Source organism: Pungitius pungitius, chromosome 1 (genome assembly GCF_949316345.1).
Source record: "Pungitius pungitius chromosome 1, fPunPun2.1, whole genome shotgun sequence".
In the NCBI taxonomy this organism is placed as follows: Eukaryota; Metazoa; Chordata; class Actinopteri; order Perciformes; family Gasterosteidae; genus Pungitius; species Pungitius pungitius.
The window spans coordinates 5,230,296-5,249,226 of NC_084900.1; the positions used below are offsets into that span (position 1 = coordinate 5,230,296).

The 18,931-nt window shown below is 48.8% G+C and overlaps 3 protein-coding genes across 3 annotated transcripts; 2 read left to right on the top strand and 1 right to left on the bottom strand.

The window, feature by feature from the left end:
* On the top strand, positions 1-3,928 carry zpax4 (zona pellucida protein AX 4). Its single transcript, XM_037479035.2, has 18 exons — positions 1-126; positions 200-255; positions 336-425; positions 517-644; positions 731-871; positions 939-1,004; positions 1,090-1,260; positions 1,347-1,443; positions 1,523-1,731; positions 1,822-2,178; positions 2,258-2,366; positions 2,454-2,659; positions 2,761-2,875; positions 2,962-3,134; positions 3,218-3,315; positions 3,395-3,513; positions 3,599-3,739; positions 3,808-3,928. The coding sequence occupies exons 1-18, from the start codon at positions 104-106 to the stop codon at positions 3,852-3,854; spliced, it is 2,346 nt and encodes a 781-aa protein (XP_037334932.2). The 5' UTR covers positions 1-103; the 3' UTR covers positions 3,855-3,928.
* A 325-nt stretch (positions 3,929-4,253) lies between these two features.
* Positions 4,254-5,793, top strand: LOC119222411 (uncharacterized). Its single transcript, XM_037479041.2, has 4 exons — positions 4,254-4,438; positions 4,546-4,666; positions 4,743-4,831; positions 5,356-5,793. The coding sequence occupies exons 1-4, from the start codon at positions 4,418-4,420 to the stop codon at positions 5,791-5,793; spliced, it is 669 nt and encodes a 222-aa protein (XP_037334938.2). The 5' UTR covers positions 4,254-4,417.
* A 145-nt stretch (positions 5,794-5,938) lies between these two features.
* On the bottom strand, positions 5,939-16,892 carry arhgef15b (Rho guanine nucleotide exchange factor 15b). The gene is made up of 16 exons (XM_037479034.2): positions 16,537-16,892; positions 13,298-13,770; positions 11,192-12,163; positions 11,051-11,096; positions 10,593-10,660; positions 10,211-10,488; positions 9,690-9,850; positions 9,323-9,475; positions 9,111-9,240; positions 8,775-8,849; positions 8,554-8,646; positions 8,290-8,444; positions 7,422-7,592; positions 7,225-7,310; positions 7,052-7,153; positions 5,939-6,774 (listed from the first exon to the last, which is right to left on the bottom strand). The coding sequence occupies exons 2-16, from the start codon at positions 13,674-13,676 to the stop codon at positions 6,605-6,607; spliced, it is 3,039 nt and encodes a 1,012-aa protein (XP_037334931.2). The 5' UTR covers positions 13,677-13,770; positions 16,537-16,892; the 3' UTR covers positions 5,939-6,604.
* Positions 16,893-18,931: the final 2,039 nt, after the last annotated feature.

Sequence of the window (18,931 nt, forward strand, 5' to 3'; positions counted from 1 at the left end):
TTGGACACTGAGCGAGTAGGGGGGTGCGCACGGTTGTTTGGTGGCAGGTGTAGTTTGTTAGCAGCGAGGCTAATCTTTAGACACTGCTGATTTATCCTGTGCAATGGCTTTTGGGTTCTGCCTGAGGTGAGTATTTTCTTTTGGAGCTGACCTTTGACTTTTTGCATGCGTGAGACTTTGTGGGTTTTTTGTGTTCCAGTGTTGTCTCACTCTTGTCCGTCTGGTCCGCGGCAAAATGTTCTGGAGTCCCGAAAGGTAATTAACATTTGGCTCGCTGAGCTACAACGGCCGATGGCCTCTCCGCGTTTTGACCGCCTTCCCGCTTGCTCTCACAGGAGCCCTCCGCATGGAGTGTCGTGATCGGTACTTCATGATAGCCGTGAATCTCTCCTTCGCTGGGGCGGACCCCCTCTTTCAGGCTGTTGGTAAGCATTTCTCAAGTACCATTCGTAGCCCCCCCACACCCCCTTTTCAATTCCAGACTGTGCCTTCCTCATGTCGTGTTTTTTTATCCAGGTGGGACAGGTGTGCGCGCCATCACAAAGCAGTACGCAGCGCAGTGCGGCTACACCGTCCGTGTTCTGCCTCTAGCCGGCCGCGTGGAGCTCCGGGCCTCTTACTTTAGCTGTGACACTGACAACCAGGTGTGTACTAAAGGGATTAAAGTTTTTATTATTATTTATTTTTTTTAAACTGTACACATAAGCTGTTTTACACTTTGCTCTTTCAGGATGATAAAGTCTTCACTTTTAAGTTCAACTTGGTTGCTACCCGTAAGGGAAAGGAGGAAAGCTTTGCTCTGAACCAGACCTGTTCCCCCTCTCTCCCCTGGTCTCCGAGAGAAGTTACTTGTGAAGAAAACTACATGGAGGTAAGTTGCTTTTGTTTTGATTTAGTTGTTACAGACTCATGATGATTATTTTTTTTTTCTTCACCAGGTTTCCGTCAGGAGTGAAATCAAATGTCTTCCTCAGACGGTAGATGACTGGAGTGATGTCGAAACTGTAGGTCTAAATATGCTGCCAATTTCCTTACTCGGTGCAGTCAAATACTGCATTAAATGTTCATATTTATTCGATCTCCTCTCAGGTCCGTGGCTCCACCACCTCAGATTGGCAGGTGATGTTCCACAGGCACGAGGAGCAGTTGATGCCCATGAACCTCTCGGCAGCTCGCAAGCAGGGCTACGCGTTCGACCTGACGTCGGGGAGGCTGGTGTTCCGCGCTCCGTACGGACAGCCGGACTCGTTCAGCACCGAGGTGACGTGCACGAATCTGACTTGTGACGTTGAGGTCAAACGCGTCGGGAGGGGGTGGGGGTCTTCAAGTTTGCTTCCTTTCTCCAGGTGAACGGTGTTCCGGTAGAGGAGGTCCACGCAACTCTATTCTCCAGACAAAGCTGGATCGTCTTGATGGTCGACCTGGCGGTTGCTTGCTCCGTTGGTCTGTATTGCAACCTCTTGTCGCGTTGCTTCGCCCCTTGATGTAAAAGTAGCCCTATAATGGTCTTCTGTCCCACCAGATGAAGGATTTTACGATGAGCTTGGCGGCTTAATTCTGTGGGAAGCTCCAGAGGTGTGCAGGAGCAGCTGTGAAAGACGACTCAACGTGGGCCTCAACGGCGACCTTGTTGAACAGGCGGTCGCGGAGAAGCGAGGCTTCGTTGTGGAGAAGGATAACGTCACCGTCCACATCAGCATCCCCTATAATGCTGAAGGAGGCTACAGGAAGGTGAGAAGACCAAGTAGCTAATGGTGATGGTCTTGATTGTCAGCTGCCTTCTGACCAGGTAAAAACGCATTCCGCCTGCATCTGTTTCAGAGCCTCGTGGCCGGCGGCCTCTACCAGTTTTACGTGTTTCATCTGTACTTGGAGCAAATCCTGTCCGAGGATCACGTGGCAACCCGAGTGCGATTTCAGAGGAGCCTCTCCACGCCGCTGCTGCCGTGCCCCGTTTTCGCCGCCAACCGAACGGCCGTTGCCGAACGCGCCTTCACAGTCTACCTCGGCGACGTCCCAGAGGATGTGGAGCTGTTGGCGGTTTGTATGAACGGGCAAGAATTCGCGGCGCCGTTCCCCAACACCAGCGCCTACTCGCTCACCAAGGTTGTTCACCCCAACAACACTGGTGGATACACCCTGAAGGTCCCCTTTGAAGACCCCCTCGTCGTGCAGAAGGTAAAAGGTTATTTTGAGCGTAGGGCCTCGTCACATGGGCACAGGCTTGATTAAATATATTTTTCTTTGCCCCTTCTAGTTCGTTCCGGTGGCAGCACTTAAATATCGGCTGGACATAAACTTCACTCTCTCAGTTCTGCCAGAGAACGAGCTCTTCTACCGCCTGGCGTCCATCGAGGCCTTGTTCTGTAAGGCTTCCACGTTAAACGTTTAGCGCACACAGTCATCCATGTTTGCAGTGAGCAGCAGCCGCTGTGATTTTGCGTTCCTCACAGCGCCTCCAACCTTTGTCACCACCTGCTCTGAGTCCGGCGTCGGCTTCCACCTGGAGCGCCGGCCCTCTGACTACCTCTGGGAGATCAGCGTCGGCGGCGACCTGCTGACGCCCGAGCTTGCGGACCAGCGCGGCTACAACCTGAGCGACGATGGCCAGAGTCTGCTCCTCAGGGTGCCGCTCTTCTCCGACGGCTTCGCGTACAGGGTGAGCGAGTTCCCCCAACGACGACGACGCAGGCGCCTGTTCAGTTGACCCTTTTGAACATGGCAGACGAGTGACCTTTCGTCTGCGTGTTTCTGTTCCAGGACGTTTCTTTGCAGGGCTTCTTCGGCTCCTTCGGGCTCCTGGTGCGGGATCACAAGACTCAGATCGAGAGCGCAACAGTCAAGACGTGTCTTTTCTCCACTGCCGAATTCATCGGTAAGCGCTGCCGTTGTGGTGGCGTTTGAGAGCGAGCGGCGCGTCTGTGCAGTTGACTAAGCGGTCGGGCCGCCATCTTTCTCCAGTGTGTTCCACCGACGGGACGATGACCGTGGTGGCGGACGTGTCTCTGGCCCTCCCGGCGGGAGGCGTTCCTGCTGAAACCCACCTGGTCGACCAATACTGTGAGCCCAGAGAGACTGACGGCACCAGGGCGCTGTTCTCCTATCCCGTCAACAGCTGCGGCTCCTCGATCAAGGTGCTGCTGCAGTGTTTTGCACCGTTGCGGCCATTGAACCGATGACTGATATTAATCTCATGCCTTTTTTATTTTTTTTTAAGCTTGGCAAGGGAAATGTGACTTATCAAAATGAGATTTTCTACAGCAGCAAGATGTACCTCAGTAAGGGTAACGTGTTTTCTGGTGATGCCACTGAGAGGTATGTATCTCAAAGCTGTGTTAAGTGATGCACTGTGGGGGGGGAAAAATACTGGATGGGCATAACACGTTTCTTGCAGGGTGCTCGTTCAGTGCACGTATCCTGTGGCTAGTCTGCATCGCCTCTTCTCGGCGCACAAGTTTGAGTCTGACGTTGCTGGAATTGGCAGAATTATCCACACCAAGGAGCCCCCTGAAGGTATTTTCTTTTTTTCCCCTACTTGTCAAGTCATGACCATGCAGTTATTGCTCATGGTCGGGTTACATTTCTTTCTGTGCCGTAGGTCTGCACGGTTTCACCATGAGGCCCATTGCACCACTTCAAACCGGACCAGTTTACCCAGTCTCGTACATGTCAGCCCTGCAACCCCCTGCTCGCTACAAAGTTTCAAAATTTCACAATTTTGCAAGTGTTTTTAGAAAAGGTGAGCATGTAACATTTAAAACCTGTATTCAAAAGTGTACTTACTTACTTACTAACTTTACTTTACAGGAGCACCCCGATCCATGAGAACTAAAAGGACTCCTGCTGAAATTTGAAGGATGTCTTAATTTTAAAAGACAAATTTTGACTTTAATAAAGCTATTTTTCTTAATTTTTTTTGTCGACTTTATTATCATGGGTGATCTTTTCAGGAACAGTTTGTATGTTACTGCGCAGTTAAGTATCCAAATAGATGCTGTGCAATAACCTACTTACTAAATTGGTGCTGTGTTAAATTGCCTTCCGGTATGTTTCATCTGAAGAGCAACTCCCGACAGAACATTCATTCCGTGCTCTTGCCTTTATTAAAATGGTCATCTAAATACTTCCTGATCTGAACCTCCATCAGAATAATGCACTTAATGTGAGACGTGAGTTGAGGGGGCTCAAATTAGAACAGCTGGTCAAAACTTTCAGTTTGTAAAAGTAATATTTGCAACAGCTGACCGGTGTTCATAAATCCAGTCACATGACCGGGGTCTAGTTGATACAACAGGGGGACGCGCTCTGCCACCAGCGGGCCGATACAAGGCACCAAACACTGATTCTGTACTTTAAGTGGGTAAGCGACCTGAACTTTTTCGACTGAAGGCTACAAAGTCGAGCAGGGAAGTACACCATGGACCATAATGAAGGACACGTGAGTTCGCTACCCCCCCCCCCCCCCACCTCTTCTATCTCGCCAACCGAACATTTACCTGTGCGCGAGACGACGAAAGTCCATCACGTGGCCACGTTTCTCCTCAGAGTTCCAGGCGACCCACGGTGCCTCCTCTCTCCACCAGAACCCTGCGCCATCCCTCCTTCGTCCCCGTGTACGTGGCTGCGGCCTTTGCGCACCATCGCACCGACCGCCGCAACCCAACGCGTAAGTCGGGTCCCCCCCCCCCCGTCCCCGATCCGAATGCTTGATCCGACTCTTGAGACGTGTCCTCTCCCACCAGTGCCCGTCATCACCCCAGCAGAGTTGTTCTACACCGATCCCACCATGAGCAGTGGGAGGAGGGTCCCCATCGTGCACGCTGAGTTGAAGGTAAAACTGGCTCAATCAAACCCCTTAAACTTCTGACATACGGTTTCCCACAATAAATGTAACGGTATTGGAAGTGCAATGACATTTCTATCGAAAGACTGTTTGGACAAATGTTTGAACAAATTGGAAATACTGGTCAAACTTATAAGAACCCTCATCAATAGACACTGTAACCAAGGTAAACACCATTTATGGACATGTGACTCATTCTTTACTCTTTCAATACTGAGCTAAGGTGGAGGGTTAGAGTTTAATAACATTGGCTCAGACTACAGATTAGAGCCGGTCCAGGGGGGGGCGGCAGAGGAAATTGAGACTGAGGGCCATAGAGGAGGCCGTTTGTTTTGGCAGTGGAGCTGTTCATGTTTAGAACGATACTGTTTTGTAAAAGCAACAAGAAATCCATGGATGAATATGATGGCAGCACAGAAAGCAAGAAGCATTCTTCCTGTAATTGGACATTGTCTCTTTCTTCTCCCCCCATTTACACCTTTATTCAAACCTCCCTCAACTCTCCCCATCAGGTTCTCGATTGCTTCCGGCTCAACACCCCGCCACCAGTCATGTCCGCCTTCCCAGCGCCGCCGAGCCGCCCCGACCCGTTCAGATCGGGATCGCACCCCACCAGGGACCTGGGCAGCCTCTCCCTGAGGGTAAACACCGCGGGGCCCAGGCGGGTCGTCGTCCAGCTTACCCAGGAGGAGGACCAGGCCGTTACTAATCTCCTGAAACTGCACCACCAAGAACAAGAAGAAGAGCCCCCCCTCCGGAGCGGTGGGGCCCTCACGGGAGCCTTTCGGCCCCTGTGCAGCGGGGTGCCACGTGCGGGAGAGGCTGGCTGGCTGCAGCGCGGGGAGTTTTGGTCGGTTTTGGAGCTGGAGGCAGCGGACACCCTCGTGAGCGGCTTCGGCCCCGGCGCAGAGGGAGCAGATCTAGAGGCCCATCCGAACCGGAGGGTCTAGTTTACTTACTCTTTGCCACTGTGGAAACAACCAGTTGAGGGTTCTCTGCACTGTTGGCTTATGTTTTATTCTTGGTGTTCACCAGAACGTTCCAGAATGAGAATTGTGCTCGTCACTTCAAAAGTTTCCCGTTTTTTGTAACTATTGTATCAGTGTTCAATAAAATTCAAATCAAACATTGAGCCTTTATCTAAAACATATTTTTAATAAAATCACTACTAGTGTTTTTAAAGGAGATAGTCCCCCTTCACTCACTATTTACAACATATTGTACATGATCCACAAATAACATCCAGTCTTTATCGACAACAGGCTGCAGGGGGCGCTACAGTATTCATCCATAGTGGCTCGTGGACTCGCATTGTCAAAGCTCCTGTCCGTTGTGTGCTCTGTGTTTTGAGGGCACGTCCTAATTGGTTAAAAATCCCTTGAGTCACAATTCATTTCTTTGATTCTAAACGAGTTCGTCCTGTATTCTGGCTTTGACGATCATGTTACAAGAGGCATTTGGGACACCCAACCCTTTTCTGCTGTGGCCGATCTGATGTTTGTGTGTTTGAGATGCCTATCATTCTTGGAATTGCTTGTTCCGGATCAAAAGTTTCGTAGCTCCTTCAGCTGTAAGACCTCTTATCGTGTGGATGCATGCAGGCAAATGCCCACATGCATGTCCCCCAGCAGCATAAACAAGGTGATGCTGTGATGTTGCTTCAACTTCAAAGATCATCTTTCTTTTTTTTTTTGGAAGCGTTTGTATCCAGACTTTGTCTATTTAAAAAAAATAATAAAAGAATTTAAACATCCTCTGGTCCTAATGCGAGGTGTTGGCCTTGTTGCTGGCGACCACGCTCGCCGCCTGCATGACCCGGTAGCGCTCCCGGAGGTTTCGCCGCCTCACGTGCTCGTTGGTGATCTCCATGACGTTGGCTGCTGGGAACCAGCCCTTCTGACCGTCTGACAGGCGAATGCCTTCGTAACAGCCTGAGAGAAAGGAGCAGTGGGACCAGGGGGGCGGGGAGAGAACAGACGAGGGAAAGGTTGGAGGATGCTGTCGTGTTCATGCAAGAAATCAATAAACGGCTACGGGGAGAGGCGGTTATGAGGGTCAGGGTGAATAAACGAGTAGAGTCAAAGGAATGTGGATGTTAAGGATACGATTAATGTGTCAAATTCCACTTATTGGACAGGAACCACATCTAAACCCCTTCTTGGTCTGTTTAAAAACAGATCCCCCCCCCCCCCCCCTTATGGTTCTTACCCTCGGTTTTGCGGGTGACGTTGACGATGTCAGTGGGCTCCAGGGCGAGCTCGTCCGCCTGCTGGGCGACGTACTGCTCCACGCACTGCACCTGAGGACAATCTGACACACACACACACACAATTAACTACACTCACACACACAATGTGTGTACTGTGTGTGTGTGTCCTCACCCCAGTCCTCATAAATCACTTCTTCTTCATGTTGGTCTGGGTTGGTCGGGTTCGGGAAAGCCGCCATCCATCTGTGCATGTCGGACCTGCTCACAGGGACAATCGGCTTACAATCCAAAAGAGGGAAAACTGCAACATGACCGTAACAAAAAAGGAGAATCCTAAAATCCTTCCTGGGGGGGGCCGGATCTACTCACTGGGAGGGAGCTCTGAGCAGCCTCTCCATCATGCGTCCCTGGTGGTTCTCCAGCAGGGTGAGGTTGAAGCAGTGCTCTAGGGAGCCGACGGCGGCGACCCCGCTTTCAACCGCCGAAAGCACCTGCACCAGAGAGCGGTGGGCGTAGTCCAGCACCACAAAACGCTCCGTGCTGCCAAAGTGAAAAGACCAGTGGGTTGTTTTTGTAGTTGTTAGGGTGGATGTGCCATGTGCCCTGTTCTTAACTGCATTTTGTATAATATGCGTTTTGTATCCGACTCCTTTGTGATCATTTTTGCCATCAATCTGGAATACTTGAATCAGATCAGATGGCTCCTTCCTCTCTATTTTGGATAATGACAAACCACGATTTAGTGGAGTGTCATCGTATCGTTTTCCAGACGCCGCTTGAACAAGGTTTACGCTTTGCTCGCGTTTGTGTCGTTGGCTGCTTATGCCGCTCTGCCTCATTAGGTAAGAAAAAGATAAGCTTTCTGCACGCAACAGTGTGTTTGACACACATTTCGATCGCGGAGATGAACGACTTCGCTTGGCACTCCCTCACTTCTGCAGAATTCCTGCGGAGCCGGAATGTGATTGACAAGTATAAACGTTCGGCCCGGACAAAGAGCCCAATTGTCTGGACTGGAGTCGCGCTAATGTGACCGCTTCTTCTGAGCTAAGCGCTAACGTCAGCATGTGACCCGATGGCGCTTGAGGAAAAGTCGGAGGATGACGCAGTCGCCAGGATTCATCCTGCGTGCACGTTGGATTTCAGTTCGCACCAATCAAACAGTTGTTTGGGACTTTGGACACTGCCGTCCCCACTGCCTCATACTGCTGTTTAAAATCCATCGATTCCACCTCACCCTTTCTTAGCAGCGATGATGAGCAGGTCATTGAAGAGGAAGAGGTAGACGGGGTTGAACTTTGGCCTCATGTTGAAGATGGTTCCTCCTTTGGACATTTCCTGCAGCTCCCCTTTCTTCTCCAGGTATCGCGTCTGGGAGATGAGCGGGACGGCCTGGAGGAGACACCCGGAAAGAAGTGTCTGAATCCCGCTGTTTTTCAAAATAAATGTCCGAACGCATTGAAGCGCTGTGCACCCATTTCTTGTGTGCGCTTGGGTTTACCTTCAGCTTGTCAAACTCCAGTGTTTGAGAGACATGGTACAGCTCCTCCATCTGTCTCATCTTCCCCACCTGCGTGTTGCACTCGTCGATGATCTGCGGGGGGGGGGGGGGGGGGGGGTGGGGGGGAGCCAGGGAGACGAGAGCACTTTAGCTTTTGAGATTTTGTTTAATTTCCACACTCACTTATGCAGAAGAGAGGGCGAACAGTGAGGGGCGTTTACCTTCGACACCGAAGTCAAAGCCTTCGAGGCCGTCTCCTCCTCAGCCGTCTTCTCCTTGGTTCTCCTCAGGATGTTCTGAAACGAGAGAAAACGACAACTCCTGAAAACAAAAATCACAGCTGCAAACAGAATCAAAAGCATAAAAAGATCAGAGTAGACTTTTAATTCACATTCTGATTATTACAAAGATCCAATTTAGGTCGAGGAATCTTTTTAGATAATAACAGCTTAGCAGTTTGGCTCAGGACAGAAGATCACCCTTTAAAAAACACACTCCAACTCAGTAATTAACAGCAATTGCGCTGGATTCATTTCAACTTCCGCGGCGTCGCTCACCTCCAGGAGCATTTTGATGCGGGTTATGCGCTGGAAGGGCAGCAGGAGGAAGGACATGAAGGGAAGCCGCTGGCACTGAGGCGACTCCTGGAGACGGGCGATGACCGTGGCGAAGGATGGGTTGTTCTTCCTGTAGACAGAAGGTCAATGCTGCGGATGAATGCAACACATTCCACGAAATGAAGACAGTATTTGTGAATATATTCCCTTACAAGAGCGAGGAGTAGGTCTTATCCTGGTAGATCTGGTTGCGGACGTAATCGATGTAGGCCGGGAAGTTGTGCTGGGCGTGGTAGTGGATGATGTCGCAGATGTCCTGGAAGACCACTTCCTGGGATATGTGTTGATCCAGGTCCTTCAAGAACCTGTGGAGTCGAACAGAAAAGGACGCAGTTAAAAAAAGGCCTCGGGCGTTAAAGAGCATCCAGACAATGACCAGGCTTCAATAGACTGTTTTTCCTTCCTTCCTCCTTGGTTTCTTTGGGCCCAGTGAGCTAATGATAGATCAAGAGCTTGATCACCTTGCCTATTTCCCCTTTCCTTTACCTCCCTTTCGTCCTTCCCCTCGCCGTTTCTCACCTCTCGCTGACCTCTCGGATCCTCAGGATGTTGGAGAACAGCGTTTTCCTGTCTCTGATGATCATCGTCTCCTCCAGCTCCCGGCTGTTCATGAAGTGCTCGATCAGGACCCGCAGGGATCGAAGGTAAGAGGCCTCGGATGTCAAAACCTCAAACATACTCTGCCGCCGACAAAAAGACGCAGGTATTAATTGATGCCTTAAATTTGTTATTGTAGGTTTCCTGGGTTAAACGTTTACTTGATTCTCCGCGCCACGAGCCGAAAAGCTCTACCTTATATTGTACATAGAGTATAATGCTATGTTCCATTTCACTTCCTGTACTTATCCAGATTTTTTCCTCTCATAAAAGCTGCTGGAAAGTTGACGGTAAAAGCTTTCTTAAACTGGGAATGCATGAATCGATATGACCATGCGGAGTGGATTTTCAAAAAAACAAAAAACCCACCACAATATTACTTTAAGATGCGATTCCAAACATGATCCTGCATCTCCCATTTCCCTCTCTCTCTCTCCCCTCACCTCCTGGTACTTGCACTGCTCAGGAGTGAGCTTCTCCAGAACCCCCGACTCCAGCACCTGCGGTTGGTCCTGCCACAGGGTGCACTGGCTCGGCGCGGCGGTGGCGACGCCCTTCGGTGACCCGCCGGCGGCGGCGGAGGCGGCGTTCTCTGCCCCGGAGCGACGCGGCGCCCTGTCCATGGCGTAGTCCACGCTGGTTTTGCTGACGTTGCGGCACACCGTCTGGCGTCGGATCTCCTTGGTGATGACGGATGCGCGGTACGTCTGGTACAGAGGTTCTGAGGGGGAGAGACGAGGGTACGCAGGGTTGATCCCGGAATGACAGCGGACATGGCGGTGGCCAACAAGCCAACGTGCAGACTTTACTTGGATCCAGACTCACCGTCCTGCAGCCGGGACTCCCAGCTGAACGAAGTCATCTTCCTGAGGGAGCCGCTCCTGACTGGACGCCTAAAAACAGGTGGGGAAAATGATCCGACAAAAGATCGAATTGTACAGTTAATGATTACTTCACTATCACACAAACACTATAATGTTGACTTCAAGTCGCCAAATCAGATAATCTCTAAGCCAAAAATGTGTTTCTCGGAATACTATCTACTCAACTCAGGCACGACTGACCACCCGAATACTTTTAAAAAGGCTAACTAAACACTGCGTTTTCAGAGGCGTAGGAATACATTATTTGGTGTGCTGGTATGTTTTGACAACAGCAGTGTGGCTTATTGATTTAGTGGCAGCTACACAGACAATACTTGTTGAACTGATCCATAAAAAGGACGACTTTGGTCTTTAAAATTGAAAAAAAAAGAGAGGCTGAAGTGTCGGGGCGTCACTCACGGTTCTACGCCTCCATCCGTCTTATCCCCTTCATTCGCTTCTCCCTCTGAAATGACAAGGAAAATAAACTCGTCTCATTACACAGAAAAAAAAGAACAATTCTTTCTTCAATTTTACTCAACAATGTTTTTCGGGCCGCACCTTTGATCCGCGTGAGCGCCTGCATGGAGACACTGCTGAGCCTCCCGGGATCCGTCTTGGGCAGCAAAGGCGGGGGGGTCGTCTGGGGGCCCGGCCCGCTGGTCGAGCTGCTGCTGGAGGACAAGGGCCGCAGGTTGCGCCGCTCCTCCGGCGTGGGCTGGGGCAGCAGGACGCCCCGGTGCACGGGCATCATGGCCACCATGGGAGTCGTGTGCATGATGGGCATCCTCGGCGGGACGGCGGGCGGCACGTCGCCCGCGCTCGGGGCGACTTCCGCCCCCGACTGGCACGGCCTGATGAGTGGAACATCCTGCTCCTTGCCCGCCGTGGCGGTCTTGCTGGCAGCGGGGTAGGCTGCCGGCAGCGTGGCCTCGTAGATGTTGTCCTGGTTGAATTTCTCCTCGTTGTTCTGCGTGGGCCGGCGGTGGACTTGGGCCGACCGGTTCCGCTTCGGCGGAACAGGGGGGGACTGAGAGCGGCCGGCGTTGAGAGCGGCGAGGATGGCGCGGGGGCCCGGGTCCGAGAGCCGCCTGGCGCCGTCGCCGATCACAACGTCCAAGGCCTGGTGGAACTTTTCCTTTTTTTGTTTCCACTCTTCCCGCTGGTCGACCAGCTCGTACTCCGGCTTGCTGTCCTCGCCGCCCCCCGCCGTTACCTCGCCGTCCTCCTTTGAGAGCTCCTCGTCCTCCACACTGATCTCTATCGCACAGGGCTCACCCTCGTCTCCTCCCTCCTCCTCCTCCTCCTCCTCCTGCTCCTCCTGCTCCTCCTCCTCCTCCTCCTCCTCCTCCTGCTCCTCCTCGCCACCATTCGTGTCCACGGGCACCCATATCAGTATCATCCCAGGCTGCTGGAGGTGGCACACGCAGCTGCAGCCCGGGTCGCAGCACGGACTGAGGGGAGTGTGAGTGTGCTCCGCCTCCGCCTCGCCGCCTCCGACTAGCCGCACCTCCACTTCTTTTCCGTCAGGCGCTGCAACACAGATGAGTCGCTTTGAGACGCTGGTGCAAATAAATCACATGCTGCTTAAAATACATACACTATACATTTAGGCTATTTTTCCCTGCAGGCTAATAGGAGCTGCTTCCTGTCCACTTTGCTCCTGCAGGTGTATTTACATAGAGTCAGCAAATACAACCCTGCAGGTGGGCTTATAAAATATTCAAAGTATTATTTATTATTAATTGAAACATTGACTAAAGGAAATGGAAAAGGTGAATGGAAAGAGAGAGAACAAATAAAGGTCATATGGGAGGAAAAGAAAAGGTTTGAAGAAAAAACTCACTATCTCAACATTTTTCTGACACAAATACCAAACATTCTCTGGACTGAACTTTCTCAGAATTGTCAGTACATAAACTGACTGATAAATCAGTTCTCAAATTGAAAACAAACTATTCAGGTGAAGTGTGGATGCATCGCCAGGGAATGTAACCTTTTCGAAGGCTTATAGTTTCTGAGGGTGGAACCAAAACCAGGAAGTGAAAGCACCACATGGGCGGCTGTGCAGTGATTTTTTCAGACGGACAGCAAGCTGAACATGACACGTCAAGCGCCATCGGCTGACTGACAGAACCGGTTCATGGCTCGTATTTCTTCACGGAAACCATACCTGACTGAGAGTTCCCATTCCGATCAATTATACCGCGTGTAATGGAAATAGATAGATTTCAGTTAACGCACGACTCTCATGCAAAAGTGTCCTGAGACACCGCTTTTGCAAACCATCACATGGAGACTGTGATGTTTTCTTTCAGTCTCAATGTTGCAGGTTGTGTAAAGGATACGATGCGTCAGTAAAACTGTCAATTGATTATTTATTTTTTCGTCCCGCTGACTAAAAGCTTTGATTAGCCGCGGTAAGACAAAACCTATTTCAAATGAAAGCAATTATTAAGAAGTCAGTTGACTCAGCTTCGTGATGTTTACCATAAGAGGTTGGAAGCACGACAGCTATTATTATAATTACTACCCTCACAGGCCATCCTGTGCTAAATATTTGTACTATTGTTGAGTAAACTTGCTTGACGCCTTACACGCCGCACTGAGGGAAGTGCGACGACCATCAGTCACAAACAGACTCCCAAATCTAAAATCCACGCTCACCTGAACGACCTCCTTCCACCTGGTTGCCGTCACCCTCGTCTCCCCCCTCCTCCTTCGCCTGCCTCTGTCCGGTCCGCCTCCTCTTCGCGGGCAGCGGGGGCGCCGTCGCCCCCCCGAGCGGCAGCCTCGGCTTGGGCTTTACCGTGGGCGGCCTCCCGGAGCGCTTTATCTGCGACGCCTCCGCCGCGCCATTGGCGGCGGGCCGCTGCCCCGGTGCTTCTCTCAGGTCCGTTTTGCTGAACTTCTTCACGATCATCTTCACCTTCCCGCCGTCTCCCCCCGGGGGAGAGGGGACGGTTCTCGGGGACGGTTTTTGAGGGATCTCCGGTTTGAGGGGGCCCGGAGACGTGGACGCCCGCGGCGTCTCCTGGACAGACATGGCGGCCGCAGGCTTCTTCTTACGATGCGTTTTGACTCCCAGGGGGGGGTCAGGCTTTCAGGGGCAGAGGTCACTGTGAGCGTGGCATCGTCACCTGATGAGGGAAGACGAAGGGCGAAGACAGTTTAACCGCAGTTTGACGTTGGCAGATGTAATGTCTCAATGAATTGCAATTACAGTTTTCTGTTTTACAGTTTAATTCAGTTGTTTGCATTACAGCATAATCTCAAGATCACATTTACGAGCTGTGTGATTTGTATCCCCTTACGGTAAGGCCTCAGAACTTTTGCCCTGCGAGCAGTGCAGAGCACATTCCCACAGAGAAAATAATCAGGTGATTTTATAGCCGAGCTGTTTCCACGGTGACGCCGTGAAGGAGAACGCGGTGGTCGATTTTTTTTTTTGTTCTTCAATCGCAAAGATGCCTCAGATTCTACCCAGCAAAGCGTCAACCTGCACAGGGAAACTATTTCAAAACCTACAGCTCGGGTCACGGGTGTCAAAGCACACAGTGAAGCAACACAAATACTAATGCAAATGCATGCGTGACGTGATCAATGACACGCTGCTGCGTTTCAATTAATAGGTAACCACTGTATCAATACCATGTGCCTTTATGATCGCTCCACCGTTTCCTGTGCAGTTTGAGTAGCCGCGAGCTGCTTGTGATCCTTCACCTTTGAGCCAATCCTCAAAGCCCACGCACCTTCATACGGCTCGGGCAACAACAACGACGACGACAACGTCTGAGGTCTTCACCTCCATATCCACTAGTGAAAAAAAACAAACAGAAGTGTGCGCTGCTACGCCCGAAACACAATCACGACACGCCTTTAAAATCTCCCGCACCATGTGTCCACATGTCCTCATTCCAAGCACTCTTGAGGTTCATATGAAGGCAGCCAAGGAGAATCTTCTCCCAGCCCTAGAAGTGTCTATAAAAAGAAACCGTGGCGATATCCAGCTTCCATTGTGGGACGAACAAATGGAACATGCTGCAGATTCTCCTCATGGTGGCTCTTCAGTGCGTGAGCGTGTGTGTGTGTGTGTGTGTGTGTGTGCAACAGCTGATGCAGCCGAAGGAGGGTTAGTCATCTTCTGAGTCATCCATAAGAAGTGATCGTCTGAAATATACATCGTCACAGAGAACGATAAGCGGATGCTCCGGCGATCGCTTTGACCGGAAATAAAGGCCCCGAATAAAAGGATTTGGATGATTAAAAGTCACTTGTTTCAGGTGGTCGGATCTCAGGATTGTGGTGTTTTTCTCAGCTTGATACCGCTCTTCAGTTATTAAAAATGAAAGTTATTAAACTTAAAAACGGGACATTTGAACACACTCACCTCAACGCTTACTACAGACGCCGCAGCTTCATTTGACCTTCATTCTTTAATGTGCGAGAGCGCAATCAAATCAGGGGAGTGCTGAGGGGGGGGTTAGGGGGGGGCGGGGGCACTCCCGAAATGTTGCCTTGTTGTGAAAGATTAAAGGCTGTCCAGTAACGTCATATGATGCCCGTAACAGGAACAGGACCACGATCTGTCTGCGTGGGAATCGAGGCTTTAGGGTCCGACGGCAGCTGGCGAACCGAACGAGTGACAAAGAAGGCGGAACTCCGGTGTTGTCATGGAAGTGCACCGGCTCGTCGGACCGGTTTGGGAAGCCCTTGAAAGGTCGCACAGCAGCTGAGATAATTGATAAATAAATAAATGAAAGACAGACAAGGTTTCCTGTTTCTTGCTCACTGACAACAGTGTGGGGTTTTTAGAAAAATGGCATAGAAGGAATGCCGGGAAGCTTCAGGAGGTCAACTTTGACCATTTCACAACACTCTCTCTCTTGCTCTCTCTCTCTCTCTCTCTCGCTCTCTCTCTCACTTTTGTTTTGCTCCTCACAGGTAACGTGACACCGGCGACGTTCCTGTGGGCGTTTAACTCCGGCCTTTCCAGGTTTCCGGCTTTGTCTTTTCTTATCATTTTCCACGGGGCGACTCGTAAACCTCAAACGGGGGAGGGCGTGTGCACTCACTCAACCCTTCCTCTACACAGCGGGGGGGGGGGGGGGAGACAACAGCGTTGTGGTTGGGTGTCGGAGCACTTACAGACTTTCTTTCAATCGGAACCCAGCAGACCTCACATCACCCTGCTTTTGTCTCCTTTTGCTCTGTTGACCTGGTTAGTTCAGAATGATGACTCCTCCAGTCTACTGGACACAGACTGGGTCAGTGGGACAGCCATTCATCCCAATAAGTGTATTCGTCCCGGTAGAGACAATTGTGATCAGATATGGTGCGACCCTTTCAATCAGCCCAGAAGTGCTTGAAGGGGCTGCCCATTGACACAATGCTCTCTTTCTGTGCGTGTGTCTGTGTGTACAGTTTGCCATCTGCTCTGGACTCTAATGGGTCAGTGTCTATACAAAATGTGTAGGGGGGGGGGGGGGGGCTTTAAGAGAGCTACCATTACAATTAATGTGATGTGTGTATGCTCCACGTTGGACAGGAAGAAGGGACGGAAAAAGTGGGTGAGGGTAAACACACCCATACATTCTCTCATATACACACACACACACACACACACACACACACAGAGTGGGAATTCGAGGAAAGAGGAATAAGCGATGCCCCTGTACACTGTAATTTAAACTTCGAGACATTTTCTACCCAAATACCAGAAGTTCTAATGACTAGATTTTGGCATGACAACGTCCTTATGACGTAATAAAGCCTTAGTGCTACAGCGGTTTCCTTCGGGGCGCAGGTGCGTCCAAACTAAACGCCGAGCAAAAACCACCTCACCTGCCGGGTGACCAATAATTAACGAACTGTCAATCTCGGTTAAAGCATAAAGGAAACCTCACCAATGTTGTTCGGGCATGTCCGGTACTTCCACGTCGGTTATTCGGCTCTGGTGTTGTCAGTCCAACATGCTTGGCTTTGGCGAAAAGATAAAAAGATAAAAAACGAAGAAAAAAAAATTAAAAAAACGAAAGCAGCGACGTTAATGCAACGTTACTTTGAACGTAACTCGTCCCGCAGAGAGAAAGAGGCGAGGGCTCCGGTTCTTCTCGATTCTCTGACACACACACACACGCGAACACACACACACACCATCCCGACGCTGTTGTCTCCTTTGTTACCAGCAGCGTGTATCGTAGGAGGAGACGGGAGGCAGGAGACCAACAACTCCCACGAGAGCGTCATCCGTCGAATACACGTCATGACGCTCAAAGCTTCCGGTCAGGGATTTCAAAATAATGTATACGTGTAAGGTGGGTGTTGGATGTGATGTTGTAAGGTGGGTGGTCCAGTGATGTTGGAGAAAAAATAAATGATCCTCTTGTGCTAAATTGTTTGTTAAATGCTATTACGTTTAAAAATTATTAGGTTGGATGATGATGGATTGGTGTACTACAGGTGATATGTCATCACCTGGTGTATATGGTTTGATTGAAGCCTGTGGAATGGGGTTTAACACTTTTTCCTGCATATTTTATAAAATGATTAAGGAATATTTGTAATGTTCACTCTTTATGTGTTTTGTGGTTTTCCTGGCTTCAAGACAAGTTTACCATCGGGGACAATAAAGTTATAGTAGAACTGAATCAAACCATGTATGGAACATTTTGTGTAAAATAATAAATGCATATTTTGTTTAAACTAAAAATACAAAAATACAAAAAAATACAAATTATGCAAAAAGACATTTAAAACGAATTAATAGGAATATTTCAAAAGGAAAATATAGGGGCTATATGAGTGCACTACAGAAATCAAATTCAAACTACTTGAATTAATTACTAATTGAATTGAAAACGTAAAACTACATAAAATTTGTGACGCATAGAATATATGCAATAATACATTTAATGTTTTTTTTGTTCATTGTGGATGGCTAGCAGATTGCAAAATCAACCAATTATATTTCATCTAATGTAATTATTTCACCAGGCAATTTCTCAGCAGTTTAAAACTACACAAAAATCTGCACAGCTCCAGGATTATGCTATTTGATTTGGAGTATGTACGTATTTTAACTTAAAAACAATTACTGGCATTATCCCACTGAAACTCTTCTTTTTCAGCAGTCTTATTTTGAAGGCTAAGATTTCTCAATTCTGTCACTTCCTGGGTGTTTATCCTGAGCTTCACGCTCATTTGGTCGCCCAAACTCCTAATTTCCCAGAAGCTGAAATTGATCTTTAAATATATGTTTATTTTAAGGTTGGAATTGTAAAAGTATTACATTATGTGTCATTGTTATTGTTTGATTGTCACAAATTAAATTACTATATTTTACATTATTTTTTAACGACCAACGCACATAAATAATATCATGCTATGGTGACCATTTCCCCTAAATGGATGTCTAAGTTACAGGATATAACAACTCTTTGTGGTTGACGGAACAAGTGCACAGAAGGAGGTGCTTGGCTACTACATAGGTTCCTCCCCTAACTTCTGTATTTTACATACTTGTTCCACCTAGTGCTTTAGATCGGAACAGACAGTATTGACCATTAATGGAGATCTTGGATTTATAGAGTGCAAAAGGTTGTGCAAATCTATATTTTATTGAAGGCCATTTTTACCGGAAAAAAAGATAAAATGTAAGATGTGAGAAATCATCAAGACTTGAGACTCACTCTTTGACTTAAATTTGAATTCTAATACATCTGATACCTTCTTTATTTAATGTATGACATTTCTAATTTAGTAATGTAAACTTTGAACCAAATTTCTCATCAGTGTTGACATGCATACCTCAGACTTACAATCTTGTCATTTAGATAACATAACTTTTAAGTAGTAATCCAGAATTTTGACTCCTTATTTCATACTTAAGGATATTAATAATTTGACTTAGGAAGTCAAGCTTTTGAATTAGAATGTCATAATTTCAATGAATTGATTCCAAATGTGTGCTCATAATTGGCATTACTAATCCTCTGGGTTTTACCTACCATGATTATATTTTTTTATCTGTATTATTAATTTTTCAATATATATCGGTCCCTTTTCTGGTGAAATTGGATTTCCATAATATTTAGGGTGCATATAACATAACAATTGGGTGTTTTTTTAATTCCTGTGGAGCCATGTGTGGAGTATGAATGATAAGTAGACCCGGTCAGTTTGACGAACTTAGACATTACGGGTGCTGATAACTTGAAACATTTTTTCGCTTATCGATTACAACTCCGGACACCCCTTGCCTCTTTAACATTTTAAAATTTCATCAAATTCGGGTGGAGT

Bases quoted from the DNA above. Each gene is read 5' to 3' on its own strand.
- arhgef15b (XM_037479034.2), bottom strand. From the start codon at position 13,676: ATGTCTGTCCAGGAGACGCCGCGGGCGTCCACGTCTCCGGGCCCCCTC. The intron at 8,647-8,774 runs GTAAACGCCCCT...CCCCCCCCGCAG, and splicing joins CTTTGACTTCGGTGTCGAAG to ATCATCGACGAGTGCAACAC. The intron at 7,593-8,289 runs GTGAGGTGGAAT...TCACTTTGGCAG, and splicing joins ATCATCGCTGCTAAGAAAGG to CACGGAGCGTTTTGTGGTGC.
- zpax4 (XM_037479035.2), top strand. From the start codon at position 104: ATGGCTTTTGGGTTCTGCCTGAG. The intron at 1,261-1,346 runs GTGACGTGCACG...TCCTTTCTCCAG, and splicing joins CGGACTCGTTCAGCACCGAG to GTGAACGGTGTTCCGGTAGA. The intron at 2,367-2,453 runs GTAAGGCTTCCA...CGTTCCTCACAG, and splicing joins GTCCATCGAGGCCTTGTTCT to CGCCTCCAACCTTTGTCACC.
- LOC119222411 (XM_037479041.2), top strand. From the start codon at position 4,418: ATGGACCATAATGAAGGACAC. The intron at 4,667-4,742 runs GTAAGTCGGGTC...CTCTCCCACCAG, and splicing joins CGACCGCCGCAACCCAACGC to TGCCCGTCATCACCCCAGCA. The intron at 4,832-5,355 runs GTAAAACTGGCT...TCTCCCCATCAG, and splicing joins TCGTGCACGCTGAGTTGAAG to GTTCTCGATTGCTTCCGGCT.